General features: G+C 39.4%; 1 protein-coding gene across 4 annotated transcripts in view; it reads right to left on the reverse strand.

Moving 5' to 3' along the window:
* Nucleotides 1-21920, reverse strand: part of cntnap5a (contactin associated protein family member 5a) — a 65846-nt gene that overhangs the window by 34410 nt on the left and 9516 nt on the right. For 3 of the 4 annotated variants that reach the window (XM_035522790.2, XM_081720373.1, XM_081720374.1), the window contains 3 exons: nt 14172-14282; nt 11571-11764; nt 480-627 (listed from right to left, as the gene is read on the reverse strand). In XM_035522790.2, coding sequence (XP_035378683.1) covers nt 480-627; nt 11571-11764; nt 14172-14282 — 453 coding nt within the window. Of the gene's footprint in view, nt 1-479; nt 628-11570; nt 11765-14171; nt 14283-14826; nt 14930-21920 lie in introns of those variants that run through there. The other variant, XM_081720375.1, reaches the window with a different exon arrangement.

A 21920-nucleotide genomic window follows, 5' to 3' on the forward strand; every position in this document is an offset into this window, starting at 1 on the left:
GAAATGAGGGATACCAGAAATATAGAAAACTATTATGTTATAATCCTCAATTGATTTTGTACAAAAAAATAATAATAATAACAATATTAGACATGCTATGTGTGTGATCATAATTTGTTTAGATTTTTTGCTTGTGAGCTGAGTTTAACTTTTTTTTCCCCCAAAGATGCTGTATGCTTTTCATCCTTTCACCTTGCATTATACTGAAAGTACAGACACAGGCAGGGTTTGTCCAGTGAACTGGTAATTTCCAAAGATGGACCTGATCTTCTCAGAAGAATGCAAGCAAAAACAGAGCAATTCAAACAAATGTTCACATGTAATTAATAGCCTGATGTCTTGGAAGTTTCCTTTCAACTTCCTGTGGAGACAGCAACTGGTTTTGGAAACATTCGGATGCAAAGCAAAAGCAAACACTGCTGAAAAAATATAGTGGTATATGATATTGGCCTTTCGATCAGAGCAGGCGAGTTACTCACTATATGCACATCCGTAGACCTCCACCCTCAATCCCACCCTGCCGCTGGGGTTCCACCCAAGAGGGACGAATCGCAGGAAGCGAGTTCTGATAGAATGACTGAGCTTGTGGTGGACCACACTGTCTGAATTCATGTTTCCCACCAGTCTCTGTAAACAGAAGGAGAAGGAAAAGGACAATGCACAGATGATGAGGTGCACCCATTTATGAAAATTTGATAGCTGTAATTAAACACCATGGGCTATAATTAAATCAAGGTCAGTGTATGGCTCTATGTTCTGAAATACTGGAACCAAATCAGTATTTTGACTTTTTTAAAGCCTCGACAGTTTATATAAATGTCACCGTATTTTCATCTGTTAATCCTCCTAATGCCTCTGTAATTAGGGTTTGACTCACCCCACTGTTGAGATATGTGTGGAATACGAGAACAGATTAAGAGAAACCCACATGGTCCCTAATGAATCACCAAGGAACAGTGGGAACTGTGGGAAAATGTCAACATTTTTTGAGCATACTGCACTTGGCCTGATAAGAAACTGTGATAAATGACTCACACGTAATAACATGGGAGAACAATATCATGCAACACCCTCCCTCAGAAATCTGTTGAGCCACCTACAGTGTCCAGATATTGTTCTGTTGCTGGCAAGACTTTCTTTCGAACATCACTTGCAGTTGTACACCCACTGGATTATCTACATATAACACTATATATGAGGATCCAACGTAACAATATTCAAATGCAGTTACTGTTCTCTGTAACACTGAATTTAAGGGTATTCACAGGGACTTAAAATCTTAATTACACCATCATGGTTATATTCACGTTTTATGATTCAGATTCACTGTTCCTCAGATGTATTGTCTTTTTGTAGAGAAATATGACAAATATAGTGTTTGTTGGGTAGAGTTGGACCCTGAGCCAAAATGTACATATTTGAGTGGGCTGGTGTGTGTAGACAATGCATAGTTCACCTCAAATGCTTATTCTGATATCTAAACTCTATCATAATATCCATAGACATATAATACCAGACATAACATGCATGGTAATTACATCAGGTCATGGCGTAATCCCCTAATAAATGTAATTATGACACTTACTTATATAAGTATATAACAGTTATATCATTATATACATTGTAACGCGAGGTGGCCCGAGTGCTGCAGGGCGAGGGGCAGGACGCACAGCCTCCAATGTCTGGGACGTACATTTATTAACTGAAAATGCACGCACCTGACGTAAAATTGTTCCTGAATAGAACATTAGACCCCCCCCCCCCCCCCTTTTTTTTTTTTTTTTTTTTTTTTTTTTTTTCTATTTTATATTGATTTTTATTAGCCGTTGCAGTGCCATTGTCTTGGAGTGACAGCAATTCACACCTATGTGTGAAAGGGGAAGGGGGCGGAGGGTGACTAGCATTTAGTTCCAGGTGTTTTCAAGAGTTTCCAGGGCAAGCTGCTTGATTGGCAGCAGTTTCATCAAATAGTGGAGGCTTAGATGACTACATTACATCCACAATGACCAACACTGCACACCTTGACATGGGTTTAAATACATATAGACAAACAAGGTTCAGGTGTGCAGGTGTGGCCATAAACAGATCCTCCCACTATACATGGTTGGCCAAACCAGGTGATTCGCAGGAGGTGAGCGTTCCATGACATGCATGTTATATGTAATATACATATTAAATCAGTTATATCTGACATAATTTATAATATAACTAAACAACCTATTTAATGGGAGTCTTATATGTAATGAGTTATAATTAGCTCAACCTTAACTCATGTATGTAAGGTAGAAGAGCTCCGAATCTCAAATTACTCAATTATGAAGCTTCCAGGTCTTTTCAGAGCTGCATAAAAACACAGATCTGATGGTTTCATTTTTGATAGTTTCCTTTATGATGGTGAGCAGACTGTGTCCACCTGATTTGCTGTTGTTTAATGGAGCAATGGGACACATCATATGTCGGGCTTGCAGCTCACACATATGCATCTGTCCCATCTTTTAAAAAACAATCCTGGCACTGCCTTAACATTTTTTTGTGTTTAGCCATTGTGTATAGCACAGCTGGTTAAAAGGTAAGTGACAAGTAACATGGCACTGATTAATCACCATGTCTTTCTTTTCTCTGCCACTTTACCCAGTTTTGTTTGTTTGTTTATTAATTGTGCATAATGCTTCTGCATGTATCTGCATAAAAATGTGAACATTCCTTTTGGATATGCCCTAATGACTTTACACTAAATAGTGATACATGTAATAGCATGTTGTGCTTTGTTTCAATGAAAAATATTTTTGAGTGCAATATGTCAGCTACGTCTAAAAGCACTAAACACTGGTATTACTAAAACCACTTCCAATGTTTCTTTTGTTAAAATTTTCAAAAGATGCACTTCAGTTTTTGAGTCTGGGTTGATGGTGAAAAATAGTTGTTAAAAAAACACTGAACAATAACAACATATTATAGTCTCCACCACCAGACACTTCCCAAACTGTGCATCATTAGCACCGAAGAGGAGCTGTTACTTATGATAGGGCTACCATTTTAACCAAGGGCCATATTTCAAACAGAAAAACATGCAAAAAGACAGAGAGGCAGCCAGACATACAAACAAACATTTCCCTCTACAGTGAGCACAGAACAGTCCTCAGAGACAAAGAACAAAGGGCTAGTGCCCGATCTGTTACTCTCCTGTTTCTACAGCTTGAATCATTTTTTCTTTTGAAAAAGCAACAGAAGATTTACACACTCATTATGTGCTTCCAACTGTTCAAAAGGGATAGTTGGCCTGTTCTTCTTTAGAAACGGTATAGTCTCCCCCAGAAGCTGCTCAAAATGCGTATAACAGAACTCCAAAAAGGACTGTGGAAAAAGAAAATAATAATAATAACCAGATACTTTATTGCTGAAAGATCCATATATACTACTGAGTGTTTTAATTACTTTTCATACTGAATGTGTACTCAAATGTTGCAAACAAAACAAAATATATTCAAAATTAATCTAAAAAAAAAACCATATATTGTTTAGGCAAGTATATAACATCTTATGCATTCTAGAGACAAGTTGTAATAAACAGTGAGATGCAGAATCCTCCAGTTGATTCTTCCTTCACCCAAAGATCTGTTGATACCGCTTCCATTACATCATCACCCGTCCTCCGCTGAATTTCCATTCATGATGAAATTCTGAGTTTTCCCAGGCTACCTGCATCTTTCCAGCCACCTCGGAAAAAAAAGTAAATAACTAAACCTGGCAACAGTACATCCTCCCAATTACCCATCTGCGACAACTCACCCCTGCCCTGCCCCTACCAGAGGCACTGCCCACTTTCAGCAGCACCAGCAGGGAGGGCCTGACTTACACGCACTGCCTACATAAACTGCATCCCCTAAACGCTTCATTAGCGCTTATCCTCGCATCCTCCATCACAGTCTCCACTTCCTGCTTGTGCTCCACCACTGCCCTGCTCTGGCCCGATTGCGTGGTGACATGCTCCCCCAAGGCCTGTTTCATCAGCACAGTTCTGCTCAAGCTGACGTCGGGCTCCCTGGGCTCAGTGCCGTTTGACACGCCACTAAGTCTTCTATGACGCCGGAGGCCCAGGTGATGTGAGCGGGTCCCTCGAGAGTAGAGGGCATGGAAATAAAGACAGTTTGGCATAATTTCAGGGGAGAGATACAGGACAGCCGGTGTTGTCTGCTTCGCAGGCTGAGGTAGGATCAGTAGGTAACTGTCTAGGCTGGGAAAGGAACCAGAGGGCAACAAGCAGTGTAGATTAGGGAGAAGTCTCTGTAATAAAAATGTGCACACAACAATTGTCCTAAAGTGGACAAAAGACATGGAGACATGCTTTCGGCATGACTTTTTTCACAGAGGTGGCCTGGGGTGAACAATAGGAGAATTATTCCGTCCTGAGTCACACCGCTTTAATATGTTCCAGTGGGCTTTCCACTGGTTCTGTCCCTTTCCTCATGAATTGTTCTGTCTTCCTCCAGGGAGAAGAGCACTGGAGTGTGAGTTAGAAATAGAGAGCACACCTCAGAGACTCAGAGGCTGCTTTACAGGGGAGCTAAGACAGGAAACCTGTCCCCAGGGGCTAAACAGACAGTCTCCCTCCATCTCTTTCTCCTTTGCACCCGTTCTCTATCTATGCCTGTCCATCTTTCTTTCTCTTTAGTTTTTTATCTCCCTCACTTAATTTTTCCACTCACTTTATCTCTCTCCATCTTTTTCTTTTTCCCTCTTTCTATCCTCTTTTTTCTCTCTCTCTGTCTCTCTGTATCTTTCTCTCCTCATCCTGCCCACATTGTCCTCATCTCCATCTCTCTTCTTCTGCACCCTTGTCACCTCTGATGGTCATTGCCCTCCTACACTAAGAAACAGCAGAGTGCATGTTTTATTTACTGCTGCTCAGTGAACTAGAAAAAAAGTACAAAATATCCAGAAGGATCTGGAGCCCTGACAGGTGATGATTCCATCGCACAATGCTGAGTACAGGGTATGGCAAGTGAGGAGATTAGTAGCCTAGGGCTTTTTCATTAATCTACTGTATACATTGAGTATAAGTATAAACAAACAATTTTGAATCACAGGGATTTTTTTTTCTTTTTTCTTTTTTTTTTTTTACATTAACGCCTCTGTGACAACAGCAAAAGCAAAGGCTCTTGAATTGCATCAAGGATAAGTACTTAATCATGCCCTGATTATGCATAATTATTAGCATGCTTTGAAATTGATTGTTGAATATGTGCATCAGCAAGTTAACAGCACAGAGGCTCATTTGGATGTCACTCAGAACAGGTATTGGCACGCGGTGCACATTTGGCCTCAACCTTCAGTCTCAGTGGCGAACTCTGATCCAGCTGAATGGATCCAAGCCTCATAATGGAGAAGAAAGAGAAATGCCGGGTCACTGGGCTATTATGCTGCCTATTGATTTCAGAGATGAAGGTGTAAGAGGAGCCTCTGGCACCAGCTGCAGAATATTTGCAAACTCCAACCCACAGAATTTTAAACTTTGATGTGTTTGTGATGATGCTCTCTCAGTTCAAATCAGCACAAATATCCAGCAGACTCTCCGAGATTGATTCCAGCTTTGAGGTGCAAGCTTTGAAAGTTACCAGGTCCTGGAATTTATTAATGCACCATCGGAGAGTTAGTGTCACTATTCATTTGTGTAAAACAGACACTGGAATTTTTAGCCTTCATCACTATAGCACTGCACCATAGCAATGCTGACTCAGTGTTGACCTAACACCTATTGTACTTATAGCAAGTCCAGTTTATTTTAACACTGGGGTTTACAGCTAATATTAGCCAAAGGTCACACAGAGTGACTCTAAAATGTCCTTAAAATGTCACCAAATGACTTGTGTAACATGTTCTTATCCACACAAAGCAGACTGTCACAATACATTCATAAATCTATCAATCCCTTACATAAGGTGCACAGAGAGTGTAAATTGCTAAAGTGAGAATTTTGGCACAAATGAAAACAAGGGATACATGCCATGTGCATTGGCTACCTGTGTTTTTAAGAATTGAGTTTTTGATACTCTTGGTGACCTTTAAATGATAACTGTATGGTCTCACCTCACTGTATCTCAGTGAGTTGATTATTAAGTATGTTCCCACAAGATGTACTTTCAGATGTACCAACAGTAACATTCTGGTTCTACCTGCTAACCGACTAAAGAGAGATGAGGCCAGCTGTTTCTACTGTAGCTCTGGAAAAACCCTCTGACTCCAGGGTTCTTAACAATTTTCATTATGTTATTTTTGTTCTCTAAATTGGGCATTGCTTTATATTTATCTTCTGTTTTATTAATTAGTTCTAGTTCATTATATTCCTAATGCATCCTTCTGTAAAAGACATCACAAATATTGTTTTTAAAGTGATATACAAATAAATCTTATTGTTATTAGCTTTATTTTTAATTTATTTCTACTAAAAATCCCAATGATGTTGAGGTTTGAAGCAGAGTGCACTTGTCAAAGTTCACCTGAAAGTCATAAAGCAGCCTGATAAATCCACTACTTTGGTCTTCCAGTACATAAGTGCACAATGAGTCATGAGCTGTGCTTTTCAGAAGCAGCACAGAAACAATGAGGACATTCAGACGAAATTGACAACTATGGGCCAAACACTTTTTACACTGTTCACCTTGACCACTGACTATAAATTGTGACATTACTTTCTGATTTTGACCTGCTAAATAATTTGTAATTATTTTATAATCTAAATAATTTGTAGATACTCTTAGACTTGGTGGAACCTGAACGACTAACAGGCTCCTGCTTTGAGCAAAGGTACCTAATCAAAATGGCAGGCCTTTCATATTGATTACCTGGGGGCTAGTCTAGCATCTGTGTAATAGTAGAGTCTAGAGATAGAGGGAAGATGAGAGAGGTGGCAAGGAATGCTGTCTGGTTTAGAGGTCTGTAGTCAGTCGAAGATAATTGCTCCAGCAACACCAAATGAAGGTGAGAAGAATATCAGGAATTAGATGCCAGGATCGGATCAACCATGTTTAAAACAAATTCCACTTCTGCTTTCAAGTGGCAGAATCTTACAGGAACTTTAAGATTCAGAAGCACAGAATTTAATAGAGACATGGGTTTAAAAAAAACAAATGAGTGAAAACCTCTTTGACTCCTTCATTCACTTCAATCAGTGATACAAAGGGATTTTAATTGATTCGTTTATTGGTGTGCTTTGCTGCGAATGTAGGTTTTTTTTTTCATGTTTGTTAAGAACATGATGAACATGTTAGAATCTGCCAAGTACAATATTAAATGCATCTCCAAAATTCCTACGCTTCTCTGCTTACATGTAACAGCTCTTTTACACCATTCACCTCACTTACATTACAATAAAATAACTTCACAATAACTAAAAGTACTGCCCCTACTTGAGTCTGTTTACAAAGACCTTTAATAACCCACTCAAGAAAGAAAAGGCTCTCTGCATCTAGTCTGAAAAAAATGAAAATGTTCTTCAGCATCACTCCACATCTGGGAGTGTACACACACACACACACATACACTCTCCAAACATGGATGTGTATGCAGTGGTGTGGTTCAATCCTCCCCAGCAGCTTGGAGAAAGAGAGCGGTAAGTGTGCCGAGACTCTTGCACAAGCCTCTCTGCTCAGCAGTTTCCCCACGACAGCCCGTAGCCTGCCAGGTGACAGCCAAGCAGGACAAGAGGCGATGGAGGTGCCGAGTGAAATGTGTCGTTTTCAGCCGGCTGGCACTTATAGTCGGGGCTGGAGGGATGCCAACAGGAGTGCATCCATCTCAGCAGCTGTTTCTGCCTTTTAAATATAAGTCTATCACCATTCCACCCCCAACCCCGATCTCAGCTTTAACGGACCTTCCTCTGATTTTCACCGTATCTTCGCTGACTACTGGCTACACATCACTGCAGAGTTGCTTAGCTCTGTGGAATGTGAACGCTAACTGGCCAACTTGCTATTGATGACGTGTCACTTACATCTACAGAGGAGATAGGAACCCTGCCATTCCTCCTCCTGATGAGTGCACAGACAATTAACCTCTGGTGGACCTCGATCCATGGACAGCATATGGCACAACTTGAACTCAGGCGCCATCAGTAGGGCTCATCTCTGCCCAGTAGGAAAATAAATTTGAGGCACCCACAAGATCTACTTAACAGGGGTCTCATGATGTGGCAGAACTACACACACTGTAGTCTCTACACAGTTATATGTTAATCAACTTTTTCTTTGAGACAGTGATTGGCTATATCCGATGGGATATGCATTACATTTAACTTTTCTCTTTCAGTTTCTCTTCAATATATACAAACATATGAAGCAGCACTGAATGCTGGTGGTTGCAATTATCCCTCTCTTCAGGGAGCTCATTCACACCTTTTGGAAGATCTTCTCTGACACATAGAGGGAATACTAGCTCCACTGAATTTAGCAGAACTGTCACTACCAGACAAGTAATCCCAGCATCATTTAACCAGTAAAGAAATGCATGAATTACTGCAAAGCTGCACAGAGGAACCACAACCAGTGATTCTATTAAAACAACGTTTGACAAGTAAGGAGTTTGTAGCTGTGGAGGGGAAGACAGCTTGAGGAATAACGGCATATCAGCTGTGTGACGATTAAAAATAACAGCACGAAAATTAAGGAGAGATTATTTTTGTTTGATTACGCTGATGGTTATTTTAAACTTAAAAACATAAATAAAAACATAATATAATAGCATAAATAAAATAAATAAACTGACCAGAAAAGATACTCTCTATCAAATAAGCACAGTTCAAGGCTTATTGACAGCAATTTCTTTCTTTAAAAATAATTACTTGCTTTAATAATAATAAGAGTAATAATAAAGAATTGTAATTTGGATCAAGCCTATTAATATTTACTATTCATCCCACACCAAACTCTTCATCTGCAAATAACATAATGCATTAATGCTTAGTGAAAATATCATCGCAGTTACTACCTGACCCTGTTAAGCACCAAGATGAGACAGAAGTTAAGCCAAACAGAGAGAGCAGGATATGATACCTTAGTGAGTCCATTGTGAAGAAGAGCCTGTAGCTAGGGGAAGATGTATGGTTGTGGTATTCAGAATATGCTTGTTGCATTTCACCTGCATTAATCTCAAAATTCAACATGACGCTTTCAGCCTGTCTAAATGCCAGTCACATTTCTGTCCATCAGTGCATGGTTCTAATAAATAAATTAATTAATAGGCCTCCCTCGGGGAGACCAAGGAGAGATGTGTAGGTGCTGACTCTCAGTTTTGACTGAGGAGTCATATGGCTCACTTGACAGTATCACTCTGTCCCCTTCGCTGACCACAGACCTTTTTGGGATTTTCTCAAGTTGCTCTCTGAAAAAGCCTGTTTTCATTAAAGCTCTCCTTTGAAGTATGAGGAGAGAAAGGAAAATGAATTATGTTAGCTAAATAGACACCACTTTCTTAACAAAGAAATTTCACTGACAATAGAGAATGTGACATTCTTAAAGTCTGGTACGTGACATGGGATAGGTTTTGCCACACATTCCCAAGGTGTTTATCTCTGGCAAGGAACCTCACAATTCCACCGCAAAGTCTGGTCACTTCAAATGTGTTACGACATATATTTTTCCCATGCAACATTTCAAGCACAGATGTTGGCCAATTACAGCATATTTTACCGTTTCTGAAGATTTAAGTTACTTCTATGCCCAATTTGGTATTTCAAGAGGTGTCAGTAAAATGCAAGTTGTCTGTATAAAGAACAGGTGTGATCATGGAGACTAGATCCAATCAGCCTGCCACATTCCCAGAAGGCAAGTGTTTACACTCTGAACGGATGTAGTGACAGACTAGCCATACCCAGCAGTCTGTCATTTTAGTCTTTATTTTTCTGCAAGTGCATCTGCATTGTGCTGTATGATTTAAAAAGAAAAAGATACTGCTGGAACATGCTGCCTGTTCAGGCACCTACACAACCTGCAAATAACAGTGGAGAGGAGCGATGTTAGTTTTAAGAGCATTCAAACACTTCCTGTGCAGCTGGAAAGTTTTATGGCACACCAACTGACAACAATGAATGAATTAACTCTACAGAAACTTCATGCGGCATTTTACTTGGTTTATGAATAAATAATCTCTTATTTGACTGTAATATCTTTCTGCCATTAGGTAAGCTTCTAAATGTCATTATTCCTTTTATATAACAGAGGCATCACAGTTTGAATGTAATTGCCTAGAAGCAATATGAGACAATGAATCTCTCTGTAGACACTCTCCTCCATCATAATAAAACAGAAAATAAGTACGGCAGTGTGGCCGCAAGAAAGAAGTCTTTATCATTCATCATAAAATGAACACTAAGATTCCTTAAAGGTATCACAAATACACAAAGTAGGACCTCTGCCAATGGATTTTGCAAGGTCTCATGTACACTTGGTTTTAAAATGTGTCCTTCATCAGGGATCAGTCTGCAATGTGCATTGAAACTGCATTTAAAGAACATGTGTGAACACAGAAACTGGATCCAATCAGCCTGCCTCATCCCCAGAAGGCAATACTGCCTGTGTTTGACAGGCACTTCATTCTATTGGGAAAGGTAAATATTCCATGGTAGACATAACATACCACAGTAAACTCTCAAAGGGATGTACTGGCTAGTTAAACTCAAGAGAGGCACCTATGAGATAGACAAAGCACTGATTGGATTGTGAACATGATTGCTGTGATCAGACAGCATGCAGGTAGTAAAACACTGATATAACAGGCAAAGGGCAGTGTACTACAAGCTATCCAACCAACAGTGTATGGCAAAAACACCTTCAAAACCAACAATTCATGCTGCACAAAAACACCTTTAAAACTGACTATATGACATTTAAAATACCATTAAAACCAACTATATGACATTTAAAATATCATTAAAAGCAACAATGCATGACATAAAAAACACATTTAAAACCAGCACTGTATTATATATAAAGACCTTCAAAACCAACACTGTATGATATGAAACACCTTTAAAACCAACACTGTATAATATTAAAAGCTTTAATTGGTGTGTTTGCACTTTTGGCATAAAAGAAAACAAAACTAAGTATAGGTAGGTGAAAAAATCAATGCGAACAAAATTATATTTTATATAAAGAAAGTGTTTACCTCTAAATGTTTTAAATTCAAAAAGTATTTTCTAAATCTATATTTAGCATTCTTAGCATATTTATTATGATGTCACAATAGGCTCCCTAAATATGGAGTAAATGTATTTCTTTTTGGTTGATTAATTTTCAATAATCACACAGTTATAATAAACTGGATTACATAATAAAACCTGATTTAATTTTCCACTCCAGCACTGGGTATGTGTAATTGATTGGCTGAGTAAAGCTGAACGCTAAAAGAAGATCTTAAAAGGATGTTGTCACGAGGGCAATTACTTCTCTCTCAAGCAGCCTCCGAGGTTAATCACTATCAATACTGCAATCAAAAACCACCCAGTCATGAAGCCCATTGCACCACAAATTGCTGGTGGAAATGTCAATAGGAGGTAATAAAAACCTGAGACTCACCCCTACGATGTCCTCGTGCCTGTATTGCTTCCAGACACGGCCAGTGTCACTGTACAGGAGCATGTAGGCACTGACCCAATCGTGGCTGCCATAGCGGCCCTGAGTGGCCACTGCTGTCACCTCCATCCGCTCCCTGAGATCCAGCTGCAGCCAGGGGGACCTGTCCATCAACTGAGGGCTCCACCCTCCTCCTCCTGAAAGGCCAGTTTGGTGAAATAAGTGAAATCAGAGAATGAGTGAGAATGCTGAACCGATCTAGATAGTTCAGGACGTGGAGATGGACAGATGGATGGATGGATGGACAGACAGATAGACAGATGGATGGATGGATAGATGGATAGACAGACAGACAGACAGATAGATAGATAGATAGATAGATAGATAGATAGATAGATAGATAGATAGATAGATAGATAGATAGATAGATAGATAGATAGATAGATAGATGACCATAATGAATGAGTTTGGTCTAAATTACCATAGAAAACAATGGATAAGTTGTTACACCCAAACATCTCTCTTTTAATTAGGGATAGGAATTCAAACTGGCCTTCAAACCAGATGTCTATGGTAAACCTAGACATCTTGACCTTAGTTAGCATGCACAGCGGTCTGCTTTGTGTTGGCACAAAGGAGGGGCCAGCACCCCCGGCCGCACGTGGCCCATAAAGATGTGCTTGAGGCCCCTGTTTTCTTGCTATTCTCTTCCATATGGAGTGGTGCGGAGGACCTTGCTCCAAGGGAAAGGTTCATTACTCAACCTTCGCTACCCGGAGGTTGACACTACATGGGGAGATGAGAGAGGAATATCAAACTGGAGATCTCTGGCTCATGGGAAGTAGCGTTTACACAGCTGCCGCCACCTGCCCCCTCTCCCCCAACCCCACCCACCCTCCCTCTCACCCCAACACCTCCACCCCTAGGGAAGGAAGCTGGTCTCTGCCTGCAACACATTCACCACACAGTGGAAGTTTGTCACAGCCGAAAATAGAGGACCAAGGGAAGAAGAAAGATGTTCTTTTTAGCTCTTACAAATGTGCTATTGACTGTGGGCGGTTGGGAACAGGGGTGGGGGGGTTGTTCTTGTTTTATTTTAATTGCTTCAAAGCAGAGGAAGGTGTGTTTTCTTACATTGTTTGCCAGTTAAAAAGACAACATTTGCATTTTATGACCTTGTTTATTGAAATCTACTAGACAAAAAAAAAATAGATTTAGGTACATCTTCAGTAGGCTATATATTTTGTTAGAATACTTTAGTCTAGCCATTAAGTGTAGCTACATTAACTCTTACTGTGGGTCATCTTTAGCTGCACTGGAAGAACACTTTGTTCTAGATTAAATAGGACATACATTTTTGTGGTAGGGGTAGACAGATTAGTAAGTGATGTTTATGTTTTCATTGGGATTTTTAATAACTCCATCGGTTTAAGATATTGCAAAAGTCTTGTTATACATTTTCCCTGATTTAGCTAAGGTTTATGAGGTTCCAACAATGGTAGCTGAGACAAAAGTGATGTAGCTACAAACAGAGTATCTTGTCACTAATTTACCAGTGTCAGTTTATCAAGACTTGTATTTAAGGAAAATGCAGACACCGTACAAGGGAAAATAGAAATATTACCATGTTCCTGCAGCCTAGAGTCTATTTACAACAGTGGAAATCACTATTGCTGTTATGGCCTTGTCCACAAACCAACAGACTGTAGGTAGTTTCTCCACTTAATTTTCAAGTTTCTGCCTGTCGCTTTCTTTATTTGGCACCTTGCTGTGGCTTTGAAAACAATGCATGGAATCCTGCATTCAAACGCACAAACCTTGGCCATTCGACTTGCTTTGCATGTTCAGCACTATAAATGACGCTTGCAAAGCCCAGCTGCTGGTGTACTGATCTCCTCCTGAGTTCCAAATGCCATGTGTCACACTCTGGTTGTTCTGTTGAATCGTCTGATGCTGTGTGACAGCTGTCAGGTGTTATGCTCGTGCATGCGAAAGTACACAGGACATAAAGATCTGACTCTATTTCTGCACCTTGGAGTTGTTGTTTTTTTTTAGTCATTATGCTCTCTCTACTACAGTCCTGTGCACCCTTTGATCACAGTCCTGTCGTTATTTTTTTCTAATGAGATTGTGTTAAAAGTCATGTCATAATGATTGCGGAACATACTGATGGGGTATGATAAGAAGGCTTTCCATAAGCCACTTAGCTTTCTCAGATTACCTTGTGCGAACATGTCATTCTGTACTAACTACTGTTAACATTTACATCCGTTAAACCTTTGACACCTGCTGTAATTAACACATTTGCTACTCATCACTTGTTTTCAGCTGTCAGAGGAAATGCATCATGCTGCTGTTTCCTAGCTGACTAGAGAAAGCTTCATGAACTGTGCTTTTCAGAGTTCTGTCAAAACAAATGTTAACAGTACTAAGTTTATTTTCAGCTGTGAAATACTGCGCCCCCAAACTCGAGATTGCTTTTACAATTGCCCTTGACCAGAATCACACTAATATGTAAATGTAAAACTATGTAAAACTAATATGTAAAACTAATATGTAATAATAATGTAATGAGAATGGTAACAGTCACAACAGCACACTGACCATCTCTTCTGTTGAGCTTGGCGAAGTATGCAGCCCGACTCTCTGAAAAATGTGTAGAACTCTGGAAGGAGGTTAGAGGCAGGCCAGTTGATAGGGATCCCTCGCAGCTATCTGGGTAAAAGAAGAAACAAATGTTAGAGAAAATGCCTAAGCCTAAATGAAAGGAAGTTTATGAAGCTAACAGGAAAACCCTTTCAGGGAATAAAAATCAACTATTTTAATTTCATGGCACACTCTGTTGAGCTTTCAGCAACTTTGCATTAACTTAACACCATATGTCTATTCTATTTTTTTTTTTGTAATATAAAAACCAGAAAAATGCTGCAACTTCTTCAGTGGCTCTTAGGCATTTACATTTGTTTTGAAACAAGGCTCCAATTCATCTAAATGAGCTGTTATATTTCTGCTATCTCAGAAGGTACATGAATCTTTGAGCACTAATGAAACAACAAAGGACCCTCTAAATAAACAATAAAGGACCCTTTAAATGACCAACTACAAATTGAAGTCAAGCTGAAGGGCTTGAAGAAAAGGGCTTGTATTATATCTCCCTAATTGTTAGGGACAAAGTTATTTGTAGTTGAAAGAAGGAGGCATAGTTGGTGTCTCACCGTGGACCGAAGACAGACTTCACCTGCACACCACATCTTTTTACCTGTGACTGCTTTTAATGATAGAAAGCATGGTGATCCAGTAGTGGGTTGTTCATAGAAAAGCTGAGAGAGTCCTGGAAGGTAGAGCTTGAAAAACCATAGCGATTTGCTCGAAGTGTGAGCACACCACGTCTAGGGCATCTCTGTCAAGCTGGCAAGGCCAACTTGTCATGTCAGTCTCCCATAGTTTGCTCGTCACTCCTGATTTTGCCGTTCTTTCTCAGCTCAGTCTCCCACTCTTCTTGTGATCTCCTTCCCAGCTTCCCTTCTCCTCTGGCCTCATTAGAGCCCATCCTTGCTGTACTACTACTGAGATCTCTGCTCCTCACCTACATGGCAAGCCAAGCTGCCTTCCAGAAGGCTGAATTCACACTACTTTTTTGCCTAAGCCTTTTTTGGAACATCTGCTTCAATCAGCTACACTTCTGTTAGGTAATTACAGATCCTCTATTCTTACTATGTCTTTGGATCTTTAAGAAAAACCTTTTTTGAACATCTCCTTTTAGGACCAGCTATATCCCAGAGGCTTCAAGACCAGCCAAATTCCTGGAGGCAGACTTCTCAATTGAGGATCACTGATTTTCAGGGAGGACCAGCATCAAAGAGCATTTCTCATCTCATCCACACCACCTGTTCTAATATTCTCTCTCTGTTCACACCTGGTGCAGTGCATGTTGGCCAGACTATATGTTTTGATATTAAATTTTTATCCTTAAAATTCTGGTGTACTCAGTATAGATAGTCAGATAAATAGATAGATAATGAATCTATAAGTATATACATCAGAATAAGCAGTGATCTACCAGGCAGTCTTTTATTTAATTACATTATTTGATTTAAGGGTTAAAAAGGATTGTATTTGAGTGGGAATGGTCATACAAATGAACAAATCGCGTAGACAGGTCTTGGGTATTAAAGAGACATTTCTACTTGTTCACCAGCTCCTCAAACACTTCTTGTGTCAGGAAATGGCAGGTGATACAATAGTTCCAGGTGATGAATGACATATGCCTTAAAGGTGGTGCCAGGAGGCTATGCTGTTATGTTACTGGGAAGGTCGCTTACAGAGGTCACCCATTGTGGAATTATGGAACCATGTCTGGAAATGTAAGTACATTTTATATATTATGGTTATAATAAGAAAACATTTTTTTTAATCATTTGATATTAACTTCCTTTTATACAGTGGCCTTTACATCCTTTCATGATGAGTGGACTAATTTAAATAGTCTAAATTCTTACATGGATGAATAGAAATAGTCTAAAGTCTAATAGAGATACCTTAGATTCTTTTTTTTCACAAATAAGATAAGAATGTGCAAGAATTACAAGAATGCGTGGCCAAATCTATAGTCTCCTTAAGATTTTATCACAAGGATATAATTTTTAATAAAGTTATCAGTGAATGTGTACATATCAGAAATGTTACATATAGCAACAACAAGCTCACAGTGTCTCCTTTCACCTTTCCTGTATTTTCTTTATTGTTAAATGCCTCTCTCTTTCTCTCTCTCTCTCTCTCTCTCTCTCTCTCTCTCTCTCTCTCTGTCTCTCTTTCTCTCTCTCTTTTCTCTTTGTATGTCAAGGGTCTGTGCTTAAGGGTCAGTGTATATGTCAATATGAACTTAAAACAATTAAAATTACATTAGAAGATTGTTTTATCCTGTGTATGCCATACCAGCTCTTTTTCAAGGTTATTTCAAGGCTGTTTATACCACTCTAACATAAGAAAGCAAACTCATTACTTTTAGGAGAGTGATACCATATTTTCCCTTCAAATATTTGTCAATAAAAGTGTAACTGTTAAATGTTAATAAAAAATAAATTGAAACCCAATATCCCAATATTGTTATTGTGTTTGTCACTCTTCCCATTATGCACAAATGAAATTGATTATTTTATTTGTTTGTTTACTAAACCTTCATCGTTGACAGTCTGATTCAGACTATTATTAAGAAGTGCATTAAAAGGTAGGGCTTGGGGAAGAAAAATGCCCCAGACAGGAAACTGAGAGACAAAGTAATGAGAAACAGGTTTCTAGGTCAAGACAGGCTGCATAGAAGGTTATTGCTATGGAAACTATGGGAGATATGGCTCTGTCCACTGGTAAGAGGACAAATTAGAGTTAAAATCCAGTGGTGTTTGACTGTATTGTTAAATGTGGAATGCTAGGTCAAAATTTGAAAGATGTATGGTAGTAGTAGCTTAGAGTATGATTAGAGTCTACTCTATATATTTTTAGATGGCCGCATTTGTGATTTGAACCACTCAGTGGTGCATTTTTAATTAACAATGGCCTGTACTGTGCAAAGTCTTCACTACTGACTTTGCACACAAACACACACACATACACACACACACACACACACACAAACAAACAAACAACAACAACAACAACAGTCAGACATGTACACAGTGCAAGCACATGGTTCAGAATGAAAGAATGTAGATGCGTGAGGAGGTCCCAGCCCTGGGAGTATCATTGTCTTCCTCAGTATAATGCCTCACCACATGGAAAGCTCAGTGAAGATTTTCTTTGGCCCACTGTACTCTCACAGATGAGTTAATTCCCAAATAAATTCCAGTGTCCAAACAAGAGACCATCCCACTTCTCTTCTCAGGGGCCGTTTACTATGCCAGTGCATGGCAGAATCATTTAATGCTCAGAGAGACTCCCTGTCTCAGCTACAGGGAAAAGAGATACCTGCTAGGATAACCCTTTGTCAATATTTAAAGATGGGAACCTCTGGTCAAGCAGGTCCACTATTGATGTAAACTGCTAAATTAATTTCCAGTTAATTGTACTTTAATATATTTCCTCTGTGTAGTGTGAAACATTTGGAATGACTGAAGAAACTAAATTCAAACAAAATTAATAAATAAAAGAAAAAAATTAGACTAAAAGTCTTTGTGAACTGATAGTTGTGGATGGGCAAATGTCAGTATGGAGCATCTTTTATCTTCCATGTTATATTAAGTTACCTAAACATGTTTAGTCTTTATCAAACCGAATCCAATAATTTACTTCTTACATATTGCCACTGACAAATGCAAAGCACACTCAAACCACCCATGCCTGAAAATTTAGACATCATATATTTGGCTAGTTAGCAAACATACGATGTTTACCTTTACAGAAATTCAAAGACAAAGCTCCAGTTTCCCATGTAATTCCTCTATAAATGTCAATACTAGAAACCATGTGTCACACTGCTCATTCTATCACTTGTGAAAATATCAGAGATCTTTTCTAAGGAAGAAATGTCAGTTGTTTTGAACAGATTTTAAAAAATCTTGCACTAAACGAGATAATGTTGTTCTAGAAAAAGTTCAGTCTTCTGTGACTAAGAGATAAGCAATTAACTTACATCTTTGTCCATTGAGCTGGAGCTCCATGACCTACCATAGAAAAATAGTGATGGCCTTCAGCACTGACATTAACAAAGCTGAAAGGCAGTAAACTCACTGCAACAAAGGATTAATTACAGAAGCAGCTGCTCTCAATGTTCTTTGAACACTGTAAGCATTAAAAGCACCCACCGCTATTCATATGGGGAGTAAAAGACCCCAGCAGTGTGAAAAGGAACTTTCTGAACAAGCAAAACTGTCACTGAAGCTTTTAAGTGAGCACTTTGTGTTTTGCTGTTTTTGCTATTGTTAATGCACTCCATCTGAGCATCACAGAATCAGATTAAACCCAAAACTATCTGAGCAAATTACATAAGGGTGCACCTAAATATCCTAATCCCACATGCGATGTATGTACAGAGAAACATCTTCCAGAGCATTCCCCAAAAACGATGAGTGGTGCTGCAGACACATACTTGCCAGGGTCTGTGATTAATCTCTGGTTAGTTTAGGATTATGTCAGGCCTTCCACCTAGCAAATTAACAAGACAGATCCAAGTAAGTAAGCATTCCTCATTGTCCCTGGGAGAGTTGGGGTGAGTAGTGGTGAGTTGGGGTGAGCGCAGCTGGAATGTGGTGCTTCCCATCTTTATTGTTTCTCACCCTGTTAGCCAACTCATGGCTCAAAGGTCATGCTACTCTGGCCTGGAGCAAACATGGATGTGGCCATTATTGGAACTGTGATTAGAGAGGTGGATACACTCCAGCCATATGCGTCTCAAATCATGGAACCCCTGCACCACAGAGAATTGAGAGGCTAATGGAGAGTCAATGGAGAGGGTTGGAGAGTATGGTACATTTTCAAATATGGCTTTTTAAGTGTGTCAGCACTGTGATGAGAGGTAGTATGAGAGTTCATGCAACATGATTTGGTGGCAATTATTTTTTATGTTTTGTTTTTCTCCCCCTAGCAGATGTCTCTAATGGTGATATGAAGGGAAAGTGAGGAGGTGGTTTTATATGTCTAAGCAGATGATTACCTGCTTGTGTCCATTGCGGTGATAAAAACTAAAGCATTAAAGCAGACTCCTCAGAGAGTACATGTCAGCCTTTCATCAAACTCATACAGACTTTACCCTTTTGCATGCACTGCTGAACCATTTACCTACTTTTGTAAGAAAATCCCTCAGCCTCTCTGTCTCCTGCTCTTTATTTCTGTCTTTGTATCATTTTAAATTGCCCTCACAGGTTCTTTTTTAATATTATTTACTCAGTGTTTGTGTTTTTAGCCCTTTCATGGATATGATACATATGATCAGATAAAAAGGAGCAGTCAACAAATCTGTGTAATGTTATAAAAAAAGATTTAAAGAGGTAACTAAGTCTGCCATTTTTTTATATATAAAACCTGACTACCCAGAAGGCTTTTCTTCATACCATAGCTAGCAATCTAATTAATACTCTGAGATGTTGGTGTCATGTATTAATATTCCATAAGGACGGGTTCTTGAGATGATTATGATGATTATCCTAACCATGATTAAAACATTCCTCTGATGCACTGTCCCTCTTCAAGACAATGGATCTTTTCAATTATTTTATATGATGTGCTGCTGCTCTGTTGGCAATAAATTGTGAATCTGTGAAATGCACAAACATTAAAGCACATATCCACATCTGCTACTACAGCTCCTCTGGTAGATCATCTAGAGTGAGGTGCTAGCAACACCAGGGCCATGACACAGTGTCAAACCTACATTCATACTGATAAATAAGTAAGTTTCTCTGGATGAGAGCATATTCCAAATACTGTAAATACAACATGGTTGTGTTATATTAAGAATTATTACATGAAGATAAAAGAAAAAACACCCCACATGTGCATTTTCAAAAACAAACAAACAAAAAGAAACATATGAAAGATGTTGTTACATGGAATGACTTTGACTGTTCATGTTATACGGTCGCTACTATAATGTTTTATATATGCAGTGATGTTTGCCCAGTATTAATGTCCACTGCTAAATTATATATGAGGAGCAAAGTTTGCTATTAAAATACCAAATACCAGGGCAGTCCATCATTTCTGCAGTCATAACTACATAACCACCCCATGATGATGTATTCACTGTGTCTTTATCATACTATCCACTACTGCTCTGCTTCTCTGTTACATCCAATGACCTTCTGTTACGTCGGTAACAAGGGGTTTACCCCAAAGGAATCTTGCTTTAAGATAATCGTATGACACATCATATTGCTACACTATTACACATCACAGTGCGAATCATTTTGCCATTGACTGAATGCATTACCTATCTTGTTGCCAGATAAATTTATTTGGGTTATTATGAATGCATATTTTCCCAATTTTTCACATAAAACTGAACTGAATACATAGCCCCAAGACACCAATACAGCTAATATAAGTCAGAGAGGGAATAAAAGATGGTAGCAAAGTCTGTTTTGTTCTGCCTAGCCTCTGTGAGCATTCCTCCATTATCAGCTACTCTAACAGTTTTGGATCAGATAATCCTTTACCGCTCCTTATCCATTGTAGACCTGTATGTGATCGTCGATCTTCAGCCTCCTGGACTCCTGCTATCTTCGCACGCTGTGTCGGCGACACAGCCTGAGTGGCTGGCGGCTGCATTAATTATGTTTCAGTTTTGTCAGCACATTAGATGCAGACACTGATGGCGGCTGGCATGTCATTAAAGCGCTGGACGGTGGAAACATTTGGACTTTTTGACCTCCAAACAAAATGGCAGCTTTTCCCCTCACCACCTCATGTTGTCACTTAGCGTCAGCAATCAGGAGAGTAGCAGGACTTTAACTAGAGAGGTCAGTCCTACTTCCTTTAAGTAAGGACACATTGGCTTTGCCAGCATATTGCAGATTTTTGATGGAACCAAGCCTCTTTCAATCCCCTTTACAGGTGACAGATGCAGTGACTTGATGAAACATGCAGCATTTCTGTGAATTTAGCATTATTTTGTTTGCACCAATACCACTTGAGCCTGCTCTTCAGCCTAAGGAGACACTGGCAGTGGTTATTTCTAGTTGGATTGTGTTTCATGTGAAGCTCTGAATTAATGAGAATGGCAGCCTCCGAAGGGCACAGGGGCAATGGTGAGTTCCAGCTAGCTTTATAAATGGAACCAAGTGACCCTTGCTACAAGATTCACATTAATCATAAAGACATGGAACCATGTCCCTGTCAGAAAAAGCTGGTCTCCTAACAGCCCTCTGATGATCTTTTTCATGTCCCATACCATATGAGCATCCTTGGGTTTATAAACATACCCATCATTCTATTAAATGGTTCTATCAGTGTGAACAGTGGTTTCTCAGGCAAATGAAGCGATAAATAGGCAATGCACAATTGCCTAGCAACGGGCAGTGGCAGTAATGATGCTGTCCATTTCGGCTTTTTGCATGATATTTTGTTTTCATGCTTCCTTAGATCATTGTTTGTAGAGAAAAAAAAGAACATGGTTTCTTAAAATGAGCCTCTGCTTCCATTGACTGTTTCCATTTTTTCCAAGGTGAGCCACATTTAGTTTTGGCCACTAGCCTCACAACATCTGTCAGTGTTATTTGTCAGCATTTCCGCCTAATAGCTGCAAATACCCTCTACTGTGTGCCCTATCTACTCATGGAGCCCTACAGTGGATTGGCATCCCTCTATCTTCTCATTAAGCAGCTCTCTCCTCACCAAAACAAACATGGCTCTTCAAGGGATCTG

Source organism: Electrophorus electricus, chromosome 9 (assembly GCF_041902795.1).
Source record: "Electrophorus electricus isolate QZ-2024a chromosome 9, ASM4190279v1, whole genome shotgun sequence".
NCBI classification, from domain to species: domain Eukaryota; kingdom Metazoa; phylum Chordata; class Actinopteri; order Gymnotiformes; family Gymnotidae; genus Electrophorus; species Electrophorus electricus.